At 42.8% G+C, this 17,639-nt stretch overlaps 1 protein-coding gene across 9 annotated transcripts in view; it reads left to right on the plus strand.

Annotated features, from left to right (window-relative positions):
- ADAMTS12 (ADAM metallopeptidase with thrombospondin type 1 motif 12) overlaps positions 1–17,639 on the plus strand; it is a 290,253-nt gene that overhangs the window by 180,392 nt on the left and 92,222 nt on the right. For 8 of the 9 annotated variants that reach the window (XM_032337661.1, XM_032337660.1, XM_032337662.1 and 5 more), the window contains 5 exons: positions 1,871–2,014; positions 2,590–2,734; positions 10,373–10,465; positions 11,929–12,074; positions 16,536–16,705. In XM_032337661.1, the coding sequence (XP_032193552.1) occupies positions 1,871–2,014; positions 2,590–2,734; positions 10,373–10,465; positions 11,929–12,074; positions 16,536–16,705 (698 nt within the window). Of the gene's footprint in view, positions 1–1,870; positions 2,015–2,589; positions 2,735–10,372; positions 10,466–11,928; positions 12,075–16,535; positions 16,706–17,639 lie in introns of those variants that run through there. The other variant, XR_004284258.1, reaches the window with a different exon arrangement.

Here is a 17,639-nt window from a genome sequence, read left to right on the forward strand (position 1 = left end):
CAGAGAGGTGGCAAAGCTGGAGGGGGAAATCCTTTAGTGAATTAAAAACTTGAGGTAGAGCAGGGGCCCCTGGGTGGCTCAGTTGGTTAAGTTTCTGACTCCTGATTTCGGCTCAGGTCATGATCTCAGGGTGGTGAGACTGGGCTCTGTGCTCAGTGGGGAGTCTGCTTGAGATTCTCTCTCTCCCTCTCTCTCTCTGCCGCCCCTCTGCATGTGTGTATGCTTTCGTTCAAATAAATTAATCCTTTAAAAAGGAAATAAAACCTTTCGATAGAACAAAAAGAGCTTTAAGGTAACTGATATGTTTTGAACGTAGGTTTGACTCCAACCAGTGGATAGGGTATGGCTGTGTGGTTCTGGAATTAGACTATCCGATGCTAGAAAAACCACTGTACGTGCATATTTTCAAACCATGCCTACAGTTCAGTGTTTTACTGATTATTGGGAAGGTGAGCTTGTGGCCCACCTGAGCAGGGTAAGAATAGGGTTTGTGGCCCATATGAGTGGGGTAAGAATAGATTTGAGCAAGCGTAGGGAAGGCCTGCTTTGCAATAAAAGCTTTCACCGAGTCACATTAGTGGCTGAGTGAGAACAGTTCTGTAGATTAATTCCCTGATTCCTTTGTGAATTTTGTATTTATCTGGAATGTGATGAAAGTCCATAAGGAAGTCGGTAACATCATAACACATTAAGCAAAATACAAGAAACCTCTAAATCCCCCCCAGACGGTTCTCTGTGAGAGTTGCTAATGTGGATCGGGAGATTGTATTCAAGTCACACGTGAGCTTGCCTGTCAGGGAGGTTGAATTTCACTAGCGGAGTCAGAGGTCACCCTTCCCCTCTGTTCAGATTTGGAAATTTGAGCCAACCTCGCCGCGTTGCAAGTGCGCCAGTGAAGAGAGATCTTGGGGAGCCTCTGCAGGTGTCTTGGGGCAATCCTGAGGACTCAGCTTATAAACAGACTCTGAGTCCTCTTCCTTCCCCGACGCCCTTTCACGTGGCCAACGAGCTCTGTCGGGGCATTCAGGGCTGCTGTACCTGCTCAGCCATGGCAGCGGGAGGCCGGGAGCAGAGGAGCAGGACGAGGGTAAGGACACTGACGGAGCAACACATGCTGCGGAAGACCTGGTTTTACCTCTCACGAGCAGTGCGATGTTTGAGAAGCTCCACAAGGGTCAAGGCAGCAGTAAAGGACTTCCATGAGTCCCCGAGTCCTGATTCTATGCCAGGCCCTTGCTAAGTAGTTTTCAGACTCTTCCATTCAGATCTGACCCCAACGCCGTGATGACCTCTGCGTTTTCCAGGGGAGGAACTCCCAGATCACGAAGTGGAAAGCTGGCACCTTCCAGATGATCTGTCTGTGAACCCCCTGCTCCGACCCCACCTGGGAGGCCTCCCTAACGTCTCTCATCTTGGAGGACCCGCATGACAATACTCAAAAGAAAATCAGTCACTCAAAGTTTGTGGCCTCGGACGAAGTCTCTCCTAGGCTTTCCCTTTTGTGCCCTTCTGTACAGGATGATGAAAAGGGGCGAAGGAAGGTTTGGGTGTTTTGTGCTTCAGCTGCTAAAGCAAGAGGAAGACCGCTTGAGGCGGGATTTGCCCTCCTTACTCCAGACTCCTGGAAAGCCGAACTGGGAGCTCTCAGCCAAACACAGGTTTTTGAATTAGCCACGTGGTTCCCATGGTTGTGGAAGCTGAAAGCATCTCCTGCGCCTTTTAGTTCAAAGTCAGCTGTCCCTGTCCAGGTAGAGCCTCACTTTGTAAACAGGTGCATTCGGTACAAAGTGGCTCTCGTGGAGGGACTGGGGTTGTCGCCCTGTTTCATACCCGCCTCCTTAATACTCCTGCGCCTTCTGCCTTCTTGCAGTTTCGGCATCCAGCATGACGGGAAAGAGAATGACTGTGAGCCCGAGGGCAGGCACCCGTACCTCATGTCCCGCCAGCTCCAGTACAATCCCAGCCCACTGACCTGGTCCAAGTGCAGCAAGGAGTACATCACCCGCTTCCTGGAGTAAGTGGCAGCATGTTTCGGGGCAGCCTGACCTGGTGCTCTTTAAACCGGAAGTCCCTTGGAGTTTCACCCTAGGCCTGGAAAAGTCTCCGTTCCTCTCCCAGATCTTTGCATCAGGGTGGCATCAGAAGGGGGCAGATTTTGCTTCTGCTTTCCGCCCCCGAGTTGTAGGTGGGTCCTGTCTTCCAAGCACAGCCCAATGAATGTCCCATCCCCCTGCTTGCCCTGCTTGCAGTGGGCAGAGCAGGCACTTTAGATCTGAGTGTGTAAGTCCCCCACACTGGCAGGAACAGCGGGCATATGTTACGAGTGGTCACTGAAACCCCTTTGATGATTTTATTTTGCTCTCCCGCTTGTATTTCCTGGCTCCCGGCTGAAGTAATAGTCTGGGGTATGCTTTGATTTCCTGTTCGGCCATTCCCATCTTGGGCCTAGAGGGTTCTATGCCTTGTGGCAATAAATTTGTCTTGAAGGACAAAGGGTAAACCACAGGGATAGAAGGTTTCTGTTGAATAAAAGACTAAGACAAAGGAAATCATAAGCAACTGTTCTCCTTTTTGATAATTTGTTTTCAGCCGGGGCTGGGGGTTTTGTCTCGATGATATCCCCCAAAAGAAAGGCTTGAAGTCCAAGGTCATTGCCCCTGGAGTGATCTATGATGTTCACCATCAATGCCAGCTGCAGTATGGCCCCAATGCCACCTTCTGCCAGGAAGTAGAAGTAAGTGTTGGATATCTTGGTGCCTCTGGTGGGTGGGCGCTGGACTTGAGATCTCCAGCATGCTAAAGAAAGGGCCAGGGAAAAAGCTGGTAGTCCAAAGAGCCCGACACAGAAATGGAAACCTATTCATGGTATGACGTTTGTAAGGCAGTATATATGAAGTCGGAATCATTTACATTCCTTGATCCTGCCTCCTTGGTATTCTTGGTATTCTACTGCTCTGCCCACAGCAAACCTTTGCAAGTGGGTGCTGGTGAAGAACATTTTATAGTGATTTTCAGGAATCACAGTGATTCACGCCTGTAGACTCCATAGCAACCTAGAGTCACTCCCTTTCCTGAATTTCCCATCTGGTTGTAGAGAACCCCCAGATCCCAAGGTAAAAATAAGTTTCATCCCAATTCATTCTCCTCCTTAATTTTTAATATCCAAATGTGCGTTTTTTAAAGATTTTGTCTATTTATTATTTGAGATGGAGAGAGAGAGTGTGTGGCTGTTGGGGGAGGGGCGGCAGGGAGGAGTAGAGAGGGAGAGAGAAGCAGACTCTATGCTGAGCATGCAGCCTAATGTGGGGCTCAATTCCACCACCCTGAGATCACAGTCCGAGCGGGAATCAAGAGTCCGATGCCTAACCGACTGAACCACCCAGGCACCCCTCAATATCTAAATGTTAAGTCAAGCCCTGACTTTTAGCCTCCGAAAGAGTTTGTGGTTCTGCCCTGCCATCTTCATTCCCACTGTTACTGTCTTGATTCAGTCTTCGATTTTCTTTCCTGGCAATTGTAAATCCCTCCTACCTAATCACCTCCCCATTCAAATTGTTGCTTAGGTTATTTCAAAACAATGCAGATCTAACCACAGCTCTGCTCTGCTCTGCCCAACTCCTTTGTGTGGCATTCCTTTGTGATCTGAAACTGGGCAATCCTCTGAAAGCGTCCCTTTCAGAGCGAAGGTGCCGGTGTTAACACATAGACGTGGGCCTGGCAAGGCTTGAACCCCGCCCTGATTCGGTGCTGAGTACGGAGTGAGATGAAAAAGAGAAGCCCTCAGTAATTAATAGGATAAGTTCTCTGACTTTGAGGAGCTTGTGGTCTTGTGGAGGAGGCAGACTGAATCATTTCAATACAGTGAGATAAATACACAGAAAGATTATGCTGAGTGAAATAAGTCAAGCAGAGAGAGTCAATTACCATATAGTTTCACTTACTTGTGGAGCATAAGGAATAGCACGGTGGACATTAGGAGAAGGAAAGGGAAAGTGAGTTGGTAGAAATCGGAGGGGGAGACAAACCATGAGAGACTGCGGACTCTGAGAAACAAAGTTTTGGAGAGGAGAGGGGATGGGGAGTTGGGAGAGCCTGGTGGTGGGTATTATGGAGGGCACGTATTGCATGGAACACTGGATGTGGTGCATTAACAATGAATCTTGGAACACTGAAAAAACTAAATTAAATAATAAAAAAAAAAGACCTGTAGAAAGACCTCCTCGAAAGGTAACTGTGCTTAAACACAATGAACAAGACTTGTGCTCGCTTCGGCAGCACTTATACACAGTGAACAAGACTTAATAGAGAAGGTAAAGTTGATGCAAAAACCCCTCACCCCTCACTGGTTCCCAAGTTACTCCAACTCTACCTCCTGAATATCTCTAAAATCTCACTCGTCCAGGTGACTGCAGTAGTTCTTCTACTGCTCTCCTTTCCTGGAATTTGACTGCTTCTCTCAACGCTGATCCATCTCCCAAAATGCAGCCAAAGTGACCTTTATAACTGGAAATTGGATTTTGTTCCTCTCTGATGAAAATATTTCAGTCTCCCTATTCCTGACGATAAAGTTTAAATTCTCTAAAATGGCTTAAAAGAGGCCTCAGGATTCATCCCATCTCTTGTTGTCTGGCCTCATCTCTTAAAATATTGTTTTAATTCTCCATTCTGTAATCCAGAATTCATTCTTCCTTTTTCTTTCTTCCTTCCGTTCTTTTCTTTTCTTTCTATTCTTTCTTCTCTTTTTTATTCTTTTCTTTCCTATTATGTTACATTAGTCACCATACAGTACATCATTAGTTTTTTAAATTAATTTATTTATTTTCAGAAAAACAGTGTTCATTATTTTTGCACCACACCCAGCGCTCCATGCAATCCGTGCCCTCTCTAATACCCCCCACCTGGTACCCCAACCTCCCACCCCCCCGCCACTTCAGACCCCTCAGATTGTTTTTCAGAGTCCATAGTCTCTCATGGTTCACCTCCCCTTCCGATTTACCCCAACTCCCTTCTCCTCTCTAACACCCCTTGTCCTCCATGATATTTGTTATGCTCCACAAATAAGTGAAACCATATGATAATTGACTCTCTCTGCTTGACTTATTTCACTCAGCATAATCTCTTCCAGTCCCGTCCATGTTGCTACAAAAGTTGGGTATTCATCCTTTCTGATGGATGGAGGCATAATACTCCATAGTGTATATGGACCACATCGTCCTTATCCATTCATCCGTTGAAGGGCATCTTGGTTCTTTCCATAGTTTGGCGACCGTGGCCATTGCTGCTATAAACATTGGGGGTACAGATGGCCCTTCTTTTCACGACATCTGTATCTTTGGGGTAAATACCTAGGAGTGCAATGGCAGGGTCATAGGGAAGTTCTATTTTTAATTTCTTGAGGAATCTCCACACTGTTCTCCAAAGAGGCTGCACCAACTTGCATTCCCACCAGCAGTATAAGAGGGTTCCCCTTTCTCCACATCCTCTCCAACACATGTTGTTTCCTGTCTTGCTAATTTTGGCCATTCTAACTGGTGTAAGGTGATATCTCAATGTGGTTTTAATTTGGATATCATTAGTTTTTGATGTAGTGTTCCATGATTCACTGTTTGTGTACAACACCCAGTGCTCCGTGCAATATGTGCCCTCAATATCCATTACCAAACTCATCCACCCCCCTACCCCACTGCCTTCTGAAATCCTCAGATTGTAACCCAGAATTCTAATCACATCTATGTTGGTCTTTATCACTAATCTCCCATATCTTGGGAACTTGCCTTCATATTTTTTTGGCCTTTATATTTCTGCATTTTGTGTAATTTATCTTCTGACTCACTAGGGCTCTCTCCAGATACATCTACTCTGTGTAAGCCACCTGTTGACTTTTTAACCTCATTTACAGTACTTTTTTTTTTTTTACTTATGACAGTCTATTTTCCTAAATTTTCTCTGATGTGCAGTTTCTAGTTTCTCATTCAAAATGATCTTTTATTTTTTAATCATATTTGAGACATTTATAATTTATGTTGTATAATTCCAGTGTCCAAAGTCTATGTGGAACTATTTCTCCTATTTGGAATTTTTCCTAGGTCTCTCTTACTAGAGATTATTTCCTTATCTTGATTTTTTTTAAATGTATTTATTTATTTATTTATTTTCAACGTGACAGTATTCATTGTTTTTGCACCACACCCAGTGCTCCATGCAATCCGTGCCCTCTCTAATACCCACCACCTGGTACCCCAACCTCCCACCCCCACCCCGCCCCTTCAAAACCCTCAGATTGTTTTTCAGAGTCCATAGTCTCTCATGGTTCACCTCCCCTTCCAATTTCCCCCAACTCCCTTCTCCTCTCTAACTCCCTTTGTCCTCCATGCTATTTTTGTTTTTAATTGTGAGCGCTTTGTCGTGAAACTTCCTATCAGGTTATTCTTTAAGGCTTAGATGGCTGGCAAATTCATCCAGAGAGAATTTGGGCTCAGTTAAAATAAGTTATTGGTTGGATGTTGTTTGACTGCAAGTATTGTGTGAGGGCCATTGTGGGTACAAACTCTTGGGGGTAACATTTACCACGACTTTTAGAGTTAAAATCAAAACAGACACATGTCCCAGCTGTGTCCCCGGGTTCACACAAGGCTAGTTCACCCTTTCACACAAGGGCTAGTCTCTTGGGATTCTGGTCTTTGTGAGGTCTCCAGTCCAACTTCCCAGGCAACGCAGGCCCAGGTTATTGTCTCTACTACTCAGGTGACTATTAAAACAAAAGTCTAAGTGACCAGGTTTGTATGTTTAGATCTCCAAAATTTTTGCAACATTTTTAGCCTCTGAGGATTTCTCTTACTTTCTTGCCAACTCAGGAATGCATTTAAAATATTTTTATCCACAATTTTAGATGTGTACAAAGGTAAGTATTTTCCAGGGAATCCTGCGGTTTACTGCAAACACACCACCCTGGCTCTCTCTGGTCAGTTACTGGTTCATGCTCTGTGCTTATCTGTATACTGAACAGTCTCAACCCCTAAAAGTGCTGGGGGTCCTCCACTACCTCCAGGGCTCTGTATGTGCTGGTTCCTTTGCATCATCCCTCCTGCTCTTCTTTGGAGCTCAGCTTGGACATTTCACATTCTATTCCTGTGTTTTCTTGGACAGAGACTTTATTTATTTATTTATTTATTTATTTATTTATTTAACACAGAGAGACAGAGAGAGAGAGATCACAAGTAGGCAGAGCAGCAGGCAGAGAGGGAGAGGGAAGCAGGCTTCCCACTGAGCAGAGAGCCTGATGCGAGGCTCGACCCAGGACCCTGAGATCATGACCTGAGCCGAAGGCAGAGGCTTAACCCTCTGAGCCACCCAGGTGCCCAGGACAAAGATTTTATTAGATGATATTAGAGTTGCTTTCTACTTGTCTGTGCCCTCCCCTACTTTATGTGAGCTCTCTGAAGTAACTTTTATTCCCACCATTCAGCAGGGCCTGGCCCATAGATAAATAGATAATGGAACGAAGACTTGAGATAAATGAATGCAGATTTCAGACTCCTGCATATTACAGCCAAGATAACCTAATCCTTTTCAGTAAAGAATAAAGCAAAAAACAAAAAAACGTAAACTACCAGAGAATACAATATCAACTTTCTTTGTTAAAACCTTTTTTTTATTTTGAAAGAGTTTACAACTCAAAAAACCTACATCATCTTTATAAATACATAGCAAACTTATAAGAAAGGTTAAAAAACATCTTTAGGGGGAGAAAACTAAAGAAGGGAGTGATAAGCACATTGAGGCGGATGAGGAGAAAACCAGAGGGCCTTGATTTTAACTTAACATCCAGTGGCAACAGATGATGACCTGCACCCCTGAAGCAAGGCAGGGAGTTGGAAGTGAGACCCTTACACGAAGCCAGGGGACTTGAGGAGCTTTGGTTCAGCAGGGGTGGTGGTGGCTAGAAGAACACATTGGCAACAAAAGTAGATGGCAGAGAAGCATCTTTTACCTCAGCTTGGGTTTTGAGGCGGAGGAGTGCTGGTGGATAACTTTCTCCCTAGAAAATACTTGACCACAGTCAATACTGATTTTGAGTTCAAATTTATACTCTTGTATGGTTGTAATGGAGGTTAGTCAGAAAAAAGGCAGGCAGGGACAAGGCCCACTCCCGTCCCCCAGGAAACTACTATTAAAAGGAAAAAGACCCCATCCTGTTACTCTCCACCACCCTGAAAGGAGTCCTCTACCCCTTCCCACGTGAACAGCTCCCTGAGAGGTAGATGAGCATGTAGACAAAAACCTGATTGGATGACAGGTGCATGGAGGGTTAATCAGATGAAGACAGCTGGCCAACAATCTTATAAAAACCTCTAGATTTGGGCGCCTGGGTGGCTCAGTGGGTTAAGCCACTGCCTTCGGCTCAGGTCATGATCTCAGGGTCCTGGGATCGAGTCCCGCATCGGGTTCTCTGCTCCGCGGGGAGCCTGCTTCCTCCTCTCTCTCTCTCTGCCTGCCTCTCTGCCTACTTGTGATCTCTCTGTGTCAAATGAATAAATAAAATTAAAAAAAAAAAAAAACCTCTAGATTTAAATGCCAGAATAACAACCCTCTTGGGTCCCCTCCCTCTTTGGGAGCGTTTATCCCCAATATACAGCCTTGCTGCCCATCACTCTTCGTCTGGTCTGCCTTTTCATTGTTTGAAGTGGTGTGACCAAGAACTGCAGGTACTAAAGGAAAAGAAATCCTGAAACAGAGAAACTCTATGCCAAAAAAAATTTCAAATAAACATATTTCTGACCTGGTAAAGCAGTGGGATGCCTGGTAAAAAGAAAGATTAAAAACCTGCCTTGGAAAAACCAATGCTCAGCTAAAATGCACAAAAATCTGTAATAGATAAAGCTTTTGATTAGGTGAATTCATCATTTAGCTTCTAATTCAAAATTTAAGACAATCTACAGCTAAGTGAAGAAAGATAAATAAGAAAGATAATAAATCCAGATGACTTTGGATAAATGAATATTTTAGGTAAGGATAATAAAATGAATACATGAAAGAGGAGTTACATTTGAGAAAAAGGAAAAATACACCAGAAGATATTGGTAAGGTAGATATGAAATACAGTTACAGCCTCTAGAAATGAAAAATATGGTCATTGATTTTAAATTCAGTGTGTGGGTTAAACAGCAGATTTGACACAGTAGAAAAGAAAATCAGTCAGCTGGAATTTAGAGCTCAGAAAATTACTTCCTATCTCTCCTGAGTATTTCTCAGAGGTGTTTAAAGGAGAGGCTGGTCTTTTCCTGATAGAAATCCAGACTTTTTCAACTTTTATATACAAGAAAAGTGAGAGTTAGAAAATATAAGTGAAGTTGAGATGTGAAAGACAGAATGGCAAGGCTCATCACCAACAGTTTAGAGGTCTGGGAAGGAGAGAATAGTGGTAATCAGGGAGAGACCAAATTTAGAGAGATCAAGACTGAGAATTTTCTAAACTGTGTAAAAATGTGAAATCTTATTTTAGAAAACATTGAATCTAGAACATAGTTAAATAGAGGGAATGGTGAATGATGGGTGGATAGAAGAAAGAGTAAAAGGTGGATGGGAGCAGTGGAGCCATTTCTGGTGATCTGTAAGACTCTTGTCAACCTTCCCTTGTTCTTATTGTAAGAGGAGAAACAATAGGGAAAACCCATTTCACTCCCTGGCAGATAAAGCAAGGGGGCTACTTTGGGTCATAAGTAAATAAGCTTGGGCTGGCTAAGTGCCATAGTTTCTATTTCCTTCAGTGAACAGGCTCAAGTTATAACCACCCAACTGTTTGTAATCAGAGGCCTTCGTGCATGGTTTGTATTGGCCTTTGATAGCTACTGTCCCCAATTACCCTGCCTGAGGTCAGTGATACTATGTCACCCATTTAGAAACTGGCCTCAACTGCTAGGAAATGTGTTTTATCTCCTGTTTTCTTATTGCTTATTAGACCATACCACTGTGTAGGAGTGATGACAAAGCCCAAATTAAGTTTGAATCAAGAGTTCTTGAATAATTACTTTTTTTTTTTTTTAGAGTTTTATTTACTTACTTGACAGAAAAAGAGAGCATAAACGTGGAGGAGGGTCAGAGGGAGAACCAGGCTCCCCATGGAACAGGGAGCCCAACATGGGCCGCGATCCTAGCACACTAGGATCATGCCCTGAGCCTAAGGCAGACGCTTCACAGACTGAGCCCCCCAGGTGCCCCACTAATGATCACTTTTTATCACTCTTGCTCACTAGTAGCAACAGCATTATTGTGAGTCTGTGGGTGACCAAGTGTGTCTTTCACCATCACTGTAGAATGCTTTTGTACAAATTTTGAAAATCCCAAAGAGTAGAGTTTCACGTTTGTTTTCCAGAATGTCTGCCAGACCCTGTGGTGCTCAGTGAAAGGCTTTTGTCGCTCTAAGCTGGATGCTGCCGCAGATGGGACACGGTGTGGTGAGAAGAAGGTGATGTGTCGGGCTGAGGAAGGAAGGTGGTGGGAGGGCGGCGGGCACAGGGTTCTTGGGAAAAAGAGAGAGAGAGCCCTGGAGAGCAGCTGTCTGGGTGAATGGAGGTCACACAGTCAAACTAGCCAGGGAAAAGGATTCTATTTCCATGATGCCTTTTGAACCTTCCCTGGAAACTGTGAAGGAGAGAGCTGAAGCCCAGTTCCGCACCTCACTTGCAAAACATCCATCCCAACTTTGCTGGATGAATGCCTGCAGAATTTACGGTTGATAACATCTGCTGAGCTTACTATCACCCTTCATTTTGACTTCTTCCCCCCTCCCTGTTAAAAACTGAAAAGGCAAGCCAGTGGCTTCTGCCTTCCAACGATGCTGGACTTGAGCCACTTGTTATCTTCATTCTCATCATCTGATCTGACTACATTTCTTGACATCCTGCCCATTTAACTAAGGAGGAAAGCCAGACCTCCAAGAATTCAGAGGATGGAATTCCTGCAGACCGCTTGAGAGCAGGGTCACGTGTGCTGCTCAGCTAGACCAGCTGTGTTTGTTGTGAGCCTAAGATTCAGACATTTCCTGGGTATCTTTATGCTGCCTGAGAGTGGCAGTGTCCATCACTGAGATTCTAGAACTTGGTCAGAATGCACAGTGACCAGAAATAATGAGGGAAAGGACACTAGCAGAGAAAGCATGCCCAAACCCTCAAACAACCAAGTTGCATTTTCTTTTCTTTCTTTCTTTCTTTCTTTCTTCTTCTTCTTTTAATGTTCACCTTCCTAAGCTGACAGCTGTGGAAGGATTGCCTTGAAGAGAGAGGACAGCTTTTTTTTCTGAGCCACAGCTAGAACTAGAAACAATGGATAGAGTTACAGGGAAGCAAAAATTGTTCTCATTATTAGAACTTCAACTAGTGTTTTTCGGCCACGGGTGGAGTTTTTGCAAGAGGATGCGGTGTCTGCTGCTAACATTAGATACCTGCCGAGATACCTACCTACGAAGAAGTGTTATCTCAGTGACAGTCTGCAAAATGTTTGTTTATGGTCTGCAGCAAGGTAAGGAGCTTGCAGCCAAAAGTAAATCAATGACATTATAAAACAACTTTGTTGCTAAGCAGACTGAGCCGACATGAGTGTCAGAGCAGGACTTTCCCAGTGAAGGAAGCAGTGTGTGGCTTTACCTTCTGCCATGCCATCCGCCAACCGCACTTAGAGGAACATTCCCCAATTGGCTGACTGCAACAAGGCAGCAGAAAGTTTCCTTTGGTTTCTAACATTGTCTCATTCGAAAACCCAAGACTCTTGGGAGACATTTTTTTGTAAGCCCTACTTTGTTCTCCATACGCTGTGTGACCATCGGAAGCCTGCTTGCTTGGGGAGAATTGGGTTTAGATTTCTAGGGTTCTTGGCTCAGCATGCTATGGGAACTTTCATGATGTATGTGTCTCCCGCCTCTTACCTCTCCAGTGGTGTATGGCTGGCAAGTGCATCACAGTGGGGAAGAAACCAGAGAGCATCCCTGGTGGCTGGGGCCGCTGGTCGCCCTGGTCCCACTGCTCCAGGACCTGTGGGGCTGGGGCCCAGAGTGCAGAGAGGCTCTGCAACAATCCTGAGTAAGTCTGGCCAAAACTATTTCCCTTCCTTCCACGAGCGCCAGAGACCAGTCTTGGCTAACGTGATGCCAGTGAGCTTAATCCTCCTAGGAGAAGTTCAGTGGGTTCCTAAAACTAAAGAGAACAAGAAGATTCTTCAAAATGTGGTTCTGTTTTGTTTAATGTTGGTGTGGCACTGGATGGTTACTAGAACTTGGATAAATATGCTCATTCCATCATTTGGAGAAATAAGTAAATTTTCATGTGAAAAGATAATCCATGTGAAAGATCTTAGGAGACTATGCAGGGAAATTTTTCTAGATAACTTCACTCTGTCAGTGAAAGATTACTTATACTCAATTTTGCTAATAAGACTGTAGCTTTCTTTGAATCATAATGAATGCTTAATTTTATGAAAATAATTTTCTTCCCTTAAGTTAACTAATAAATAGTACATTTTTGAGCATAATTATTTTGAAAATTTTAAATAAGGATTTTATGAACCTTAAGCTTTAATATTAACCATATTAAAGGTTCCAGAGAAGTTAATACACAAAGTAGTTTTCAATCTTTTAATTAAGGTACTAAAGTTTTTCATTATTTTAAATTTGCATAATGATACTATTATGTGAATTAAATTTAAATTCCCTTGTTTTCCAAATATATATGACATTAAAAAGAAAAGACTTTATGTATTTATTTGAGAGAGTGGGTGACAGATGGAGAGGGAGCAGCAGACTCCCTACGGAGTAGAGAGCCTGATGTGGGGTTTGATCCAAGGACCCTGGGACCATGATCTGAGCTGAAGGCAGATGCTTAACTGACTGAGCCACCCAGGTGCCCCCACAAATATATATGGCATTCTTAACTTCATTATTGCCTGATATACTTGGGAAATTTTTAAGAAGTGTGCATGTGATGCCTCTGGGAAGTAGAAAATATGTTAAGCTCCTTTGGCCTAGATTTTCATTAATCTGCACTGAGGAGTAAGAGTCCCTTTTTTTAAAAGGCAAATAGTGAATGTGATTACAATCTCCTAAGTATCTAAGTTCCAAATGTCACTTTTCCTTTTTATTAGTAAATATATTACTCTATGTATATATGTGTGTGTATGTATGCATACACTGAATATTTAATAAAGATACATAATAAACTTCTCCTAAGAATTAATTAATATATATAAAGAGTTGAACACAAAACCTACTACATTAAATTGTCAATAAATGGTAGGTGTTACAGTAATTATTATGATCTTTTTTCTCATTTACCACCCATAAAAGCGTACCTTTGAGGAATTTGGATGAAATTGTTTAAATTTTACTCTTCAATAAAAGTCGTTCTTATTTAAATAAAAGATTTCAGTGGCTTCAAAAATTAGAAGCCAGGGATTTCTTATTTTTGCAGAAAATCTTCATTTTGTGAGTTATTTCAATGTGATAAGAAATATGATTTCCATTTTAGAGATCAGGAAATGTAGGCGATTTGCTCTGAGACCTATTGTCTGTGTTCTGTGTTCTGCCGCTACTGTCTACAGCCTCTCGGGAGGGTGGTCAGTGATCTGTGGTAGTCAGAAAGGGACATCTTTGTTGAGGAACTGTTGGATGAATCTCTAACTTGGCCTCATGTGAAAAATGGTTCCAATGCCCATCTTAGAGACCACAGTGTGTCATAGAGTTTCCTCAGGTGAGTGACCCTGTCTGAGCTCAGTAGCTTGTTTCCTTAAGTTTGTTGAGAACAATGACAATGGAAACATAGCCTCAGATTCAGTTGTGTGACTCAGGTTATGGATTCAGGCCAGTGCGGGGTCAGCTGACATTGAGACTCTGCTCTTGATGTTGATCAGGTGTCTAGTGAGAAACCAGCAGAGGTTGTAAGACTTTCAGAGATGTTTGTTGGATGGAAATGGATTGGAGAAGAGCCAAGTCATAAAGTGTCACTCTGTCATTATGAATGGGAAACAGATCTAACCTCAGATATCATGGACAATTCTTACTACCTTCTACATGGAGTCAGTGAAGGTGAACTGGTTTGGTCAAAGCTCTTTTATGTTCAAGGAACAGAAGGCTACTCAAACCACATAATGAAAGGTGGGGAGGGAAATATAGGAAATCTCATGGGCGCTCAAGGAGAGCAAAGTACAGCAGAACCTCATGAGAAGACAACTGCAACCAGAAATGAATAAGACTGCCAGGGTTTGAAGTCTTTGTCCCCCTAGACCACATGGTCAGGCAGCGTAACAATGGATGAGGACTCTGGCTATGGACTAAAGAAGATAAGGGCTTAAATCTTGGCTCTCCAACTATCAGTTGGGCACTTTGGGAAGATGTCCTACTTCCCCGTGCTTTTAGAATGTGATTTCATCGAGACTGCTCACTTGGCATGCTTTCTGTCTTAGCACCAAGAAGCCACTTCCATCCATCCTCTAAGGCTGTTCTCCAGGAGAGCTCTTCTGTGAGTTCTTTCCAATCAGCCTGACTTCCACTGTTTGTGTCCTTCCTCAAACTCTCACTGTACTTACAGTCAGGGATACATAATTGCTCTTAAATTTTCTCCTATTTATTACATAGATGATTATTTTTTTTCCTCCTCAAGATTATAAGCTTCTAGGAGACACAGGGCATGGGTTGACCTTTTTTTGGACTCTGTCCTCCCTAGAAATGATGTTGAACACATTGTATAAATACTTGTTGATTAATACTTATAATAATCCAACAATGATATCATTTACTGAGCTCTTACACTGTATTAGCTACTCTACTAAATCTTCATGTGCATTGTCTCGTGATAAGAACTATTATGTTCATTTCACAAATGAAAAAAAAATTGTGGTCTAGAGAAATAAGATAACTTGTTCAAAATCATCTAATTAATAATACAAAGTAAAGCAGAGTTCAAACCCCAAGGTATTTGACCCCATTCTGCTGCACTGCAAAAGCAGACACAATTCCCAATTTCAGACACAGTGAGGTGGAGACAAGAAGACATACATAGATTGCCTGGAACTTTCTTTTTTTTTAATTTTTAAGAAAGATTTTATTTATTTATTTGAGACAGTAAGAGTGAGAGAGAGAGCATGAGAAGGGGGAGGGTAAGAGGGAGAAGCAGACTTCCTATTAATCAGGTACCCTGATGTGGGACTTGATTCTGGGACTCCAGGATCATGACCTGAGTTGGAGCAGTCACTTAACCAACTGAGCCACCTAGGTGCCCTGCCTGGAGCTTTCTTAAAGGACAGAGAATTCCTCTTCTTCTGTGACAGCAGTCTGATATATTTCTTTTGCCCTTTTTGAATGAATAATTGATCCTCATGGGAAGGTTGTTACTGCCCTTGTGTGTATTGCAAAGGAAAAAAAAGGTTGGAGAAAGATTATTCTAAAACAAGGTTAACTTATATTTTCACTGAATGTTTATTAAGAGCTATCTGTACTCAAAATATGACTTAGAGATTACAGGTGACATAGAGCTTGGATTGGATCATCAGTGAACTGTGTTTTGGAGTGATAAGTAGAGTAAATGCATACAGTAGATACAATCAGGCATCAGTGAAAGGAGAAAGAGTTTACTTCTGGCAGAAATCCAGGAAGAGTTTATGATGGAGGTATAGCATTATTCGGTCCTGAAAGCTTTGGTAGCAGGTAGACAGAGATTTAAGATGGGGGAGGTCTATCCAGGGGCATGGAAGAGAAATAGTAAATAAGTCAACTTGTGTCACTGGAAAAATATGGAAATGAAGGGGTGGGTGAGAAGTGGTTGGTAGGATGAATTAAGTCAGGATCATGAGGGCCTTGAATGTTAAGCTAAAGAGGCTGGACTTGGTTCTGTGGTCATTGGGTGCCACAAAAGTTTATTTTATTTTATTTTATTTTATTTTATGTTATTTTATTTTTTCCACAAAAGGTTTTTAAACAAGAAGCTAAAAGTAATTAAAGTAGTCATAAAAATTAACCAGATGTGTACAGTAGATTGAATGAGGGCAAAGATGGGCAGATGGGAGACAGGAAGAGAGAGAAGAATTAGACTAGTTCCGTGATTGTGGGAACAAAGAGGAGAAAACAAACACAAAGACATGATTGATGATTGGGCAGCTGATGGACTGGACGGTGGGGTCAAAGGAAGGCAGGGGTTGGAGGCTTCTGCAATCTGACCACTTTTAACTTGCTAAACAGGAATTAGAGGAACAGATTTTGGAGGGAGAATGATGCATCCCTTCTCAGTGTATATTTTGAGTTAGATATACAAGTAGAAAAGATACACTCACTGTTTCAAATTAGGCAACTACAGACCTGGAACTGAATGGTCCTGGGCAACAACAACAGTCAAAAAATGTATGAAATTGGAAGAATTTCGGTAAAAGGTTAGTTTTGAGCGTAGATCAGGGCATGGTTTGGCCAAGACCAGACATGACCAGATGCCAAGGGATGTTAAAGGAAAAATGGTAGCCTCTAAGGAAACAAATGAACAGCTTGTCTGTTTCCTGTGTAGACCCAAGTTTGGCGGGAAGTACTGCACCGGGGAGAGGAAACGCTATCGTTTGTGCAACGTCCACCCCTGTCGCCCAGACGTGCCCACCTTCCGGCAGATGCAGTGCAGTGAGTTTGACACCGTTCCCTACAAGAATGAGCTCTACCACTGGTTTCCAGTTTTTAATCCAGGTAAGGAGCTGTGACAGTATAGGACAGTAGGAGCGTTTCTATGTCAGGGCATCTGGGATGCCCTGGGATGCCCTGGGATGCCCTGCAAAGTTCCACAGAGAGAGAATTACACCAGAAGGAGTTTTATATTTAAAGAGTGGAAATGCTGGCCTGGTTAGGTTGATCATTACATGTTGAAGGCCGAAGATATCCATCCGGTGCTGGGTTCTGTGGGAAATAAAAGATACTTATCAAACATGGCGGCTCACTTCAGAACCTGGGAGGTGCCCCTAAGTCATCAGTGGGGCAAGCGGGAGTGTGGTACTAGATTGCTGATGAAAGTGCTCCTTGTGATGAGTGTGTGAACTGATTATAATTTTGGTGGAAATTCAGAGAAGGTCGTTGTAGGTTTGGAGTCATTTCACAGAAGACTGCTAAGAAGTGTTGATGATTGTTAAGCATGAGAGGTCTTTCTACTGGAAGAAGGAAAAGGGAAAGCATTTAAAACAGAATCAGTCATTCCAGCTGACAGGAGGAAAACACAAGGAAACCAGGATGGTAGGAATGCCTTCATCAGAAATAAATGCAAGCCAGTTCTGGGCCAGAAATCAATATTTTGTATGTACAGGAGAGTATAAGAAGTGTAAAAAGTAAAATCAAGCATCTAAAGGATGCTCATCAGGGGGTGGGAACACAGCTGAGCTGCAGAATGAACCAGAAGCTTTGACAATGCTTCCCCTGTGTAAGTACCAGTTACATCTTCCCTCCTGAAACTGAAGAAGACTCATTAACCATTAGGTACAGATTAGCATCCAAAAATATCCATGCAATGTGTTATTATTCAAGCAGAGAATGAAAGAGGGAAGATTTTCCTGAGCTAAGGAGATTTGAGTCAAGGGAGTAAAGAATAAGCAAAATTTTTGATGATTTTTTTTTTAAGTTTCTGTCAATTCAG

The sequence above is a fragment of the Mustela erminea genome, chromosome 3 (assembly GCF_009829155.1).
Source record: "Mustela erminea isolate mMusErm1 chromosome 3, mMusErm1.Pri, whole genome shotgun sequence".
Taxonomy (NCBI): domain Eukaryota; kingdom Metazoa; phylum Chordata; class Mammalia; order Carnivora; family Mustelidae; genus Mustela; species Mustela erminea.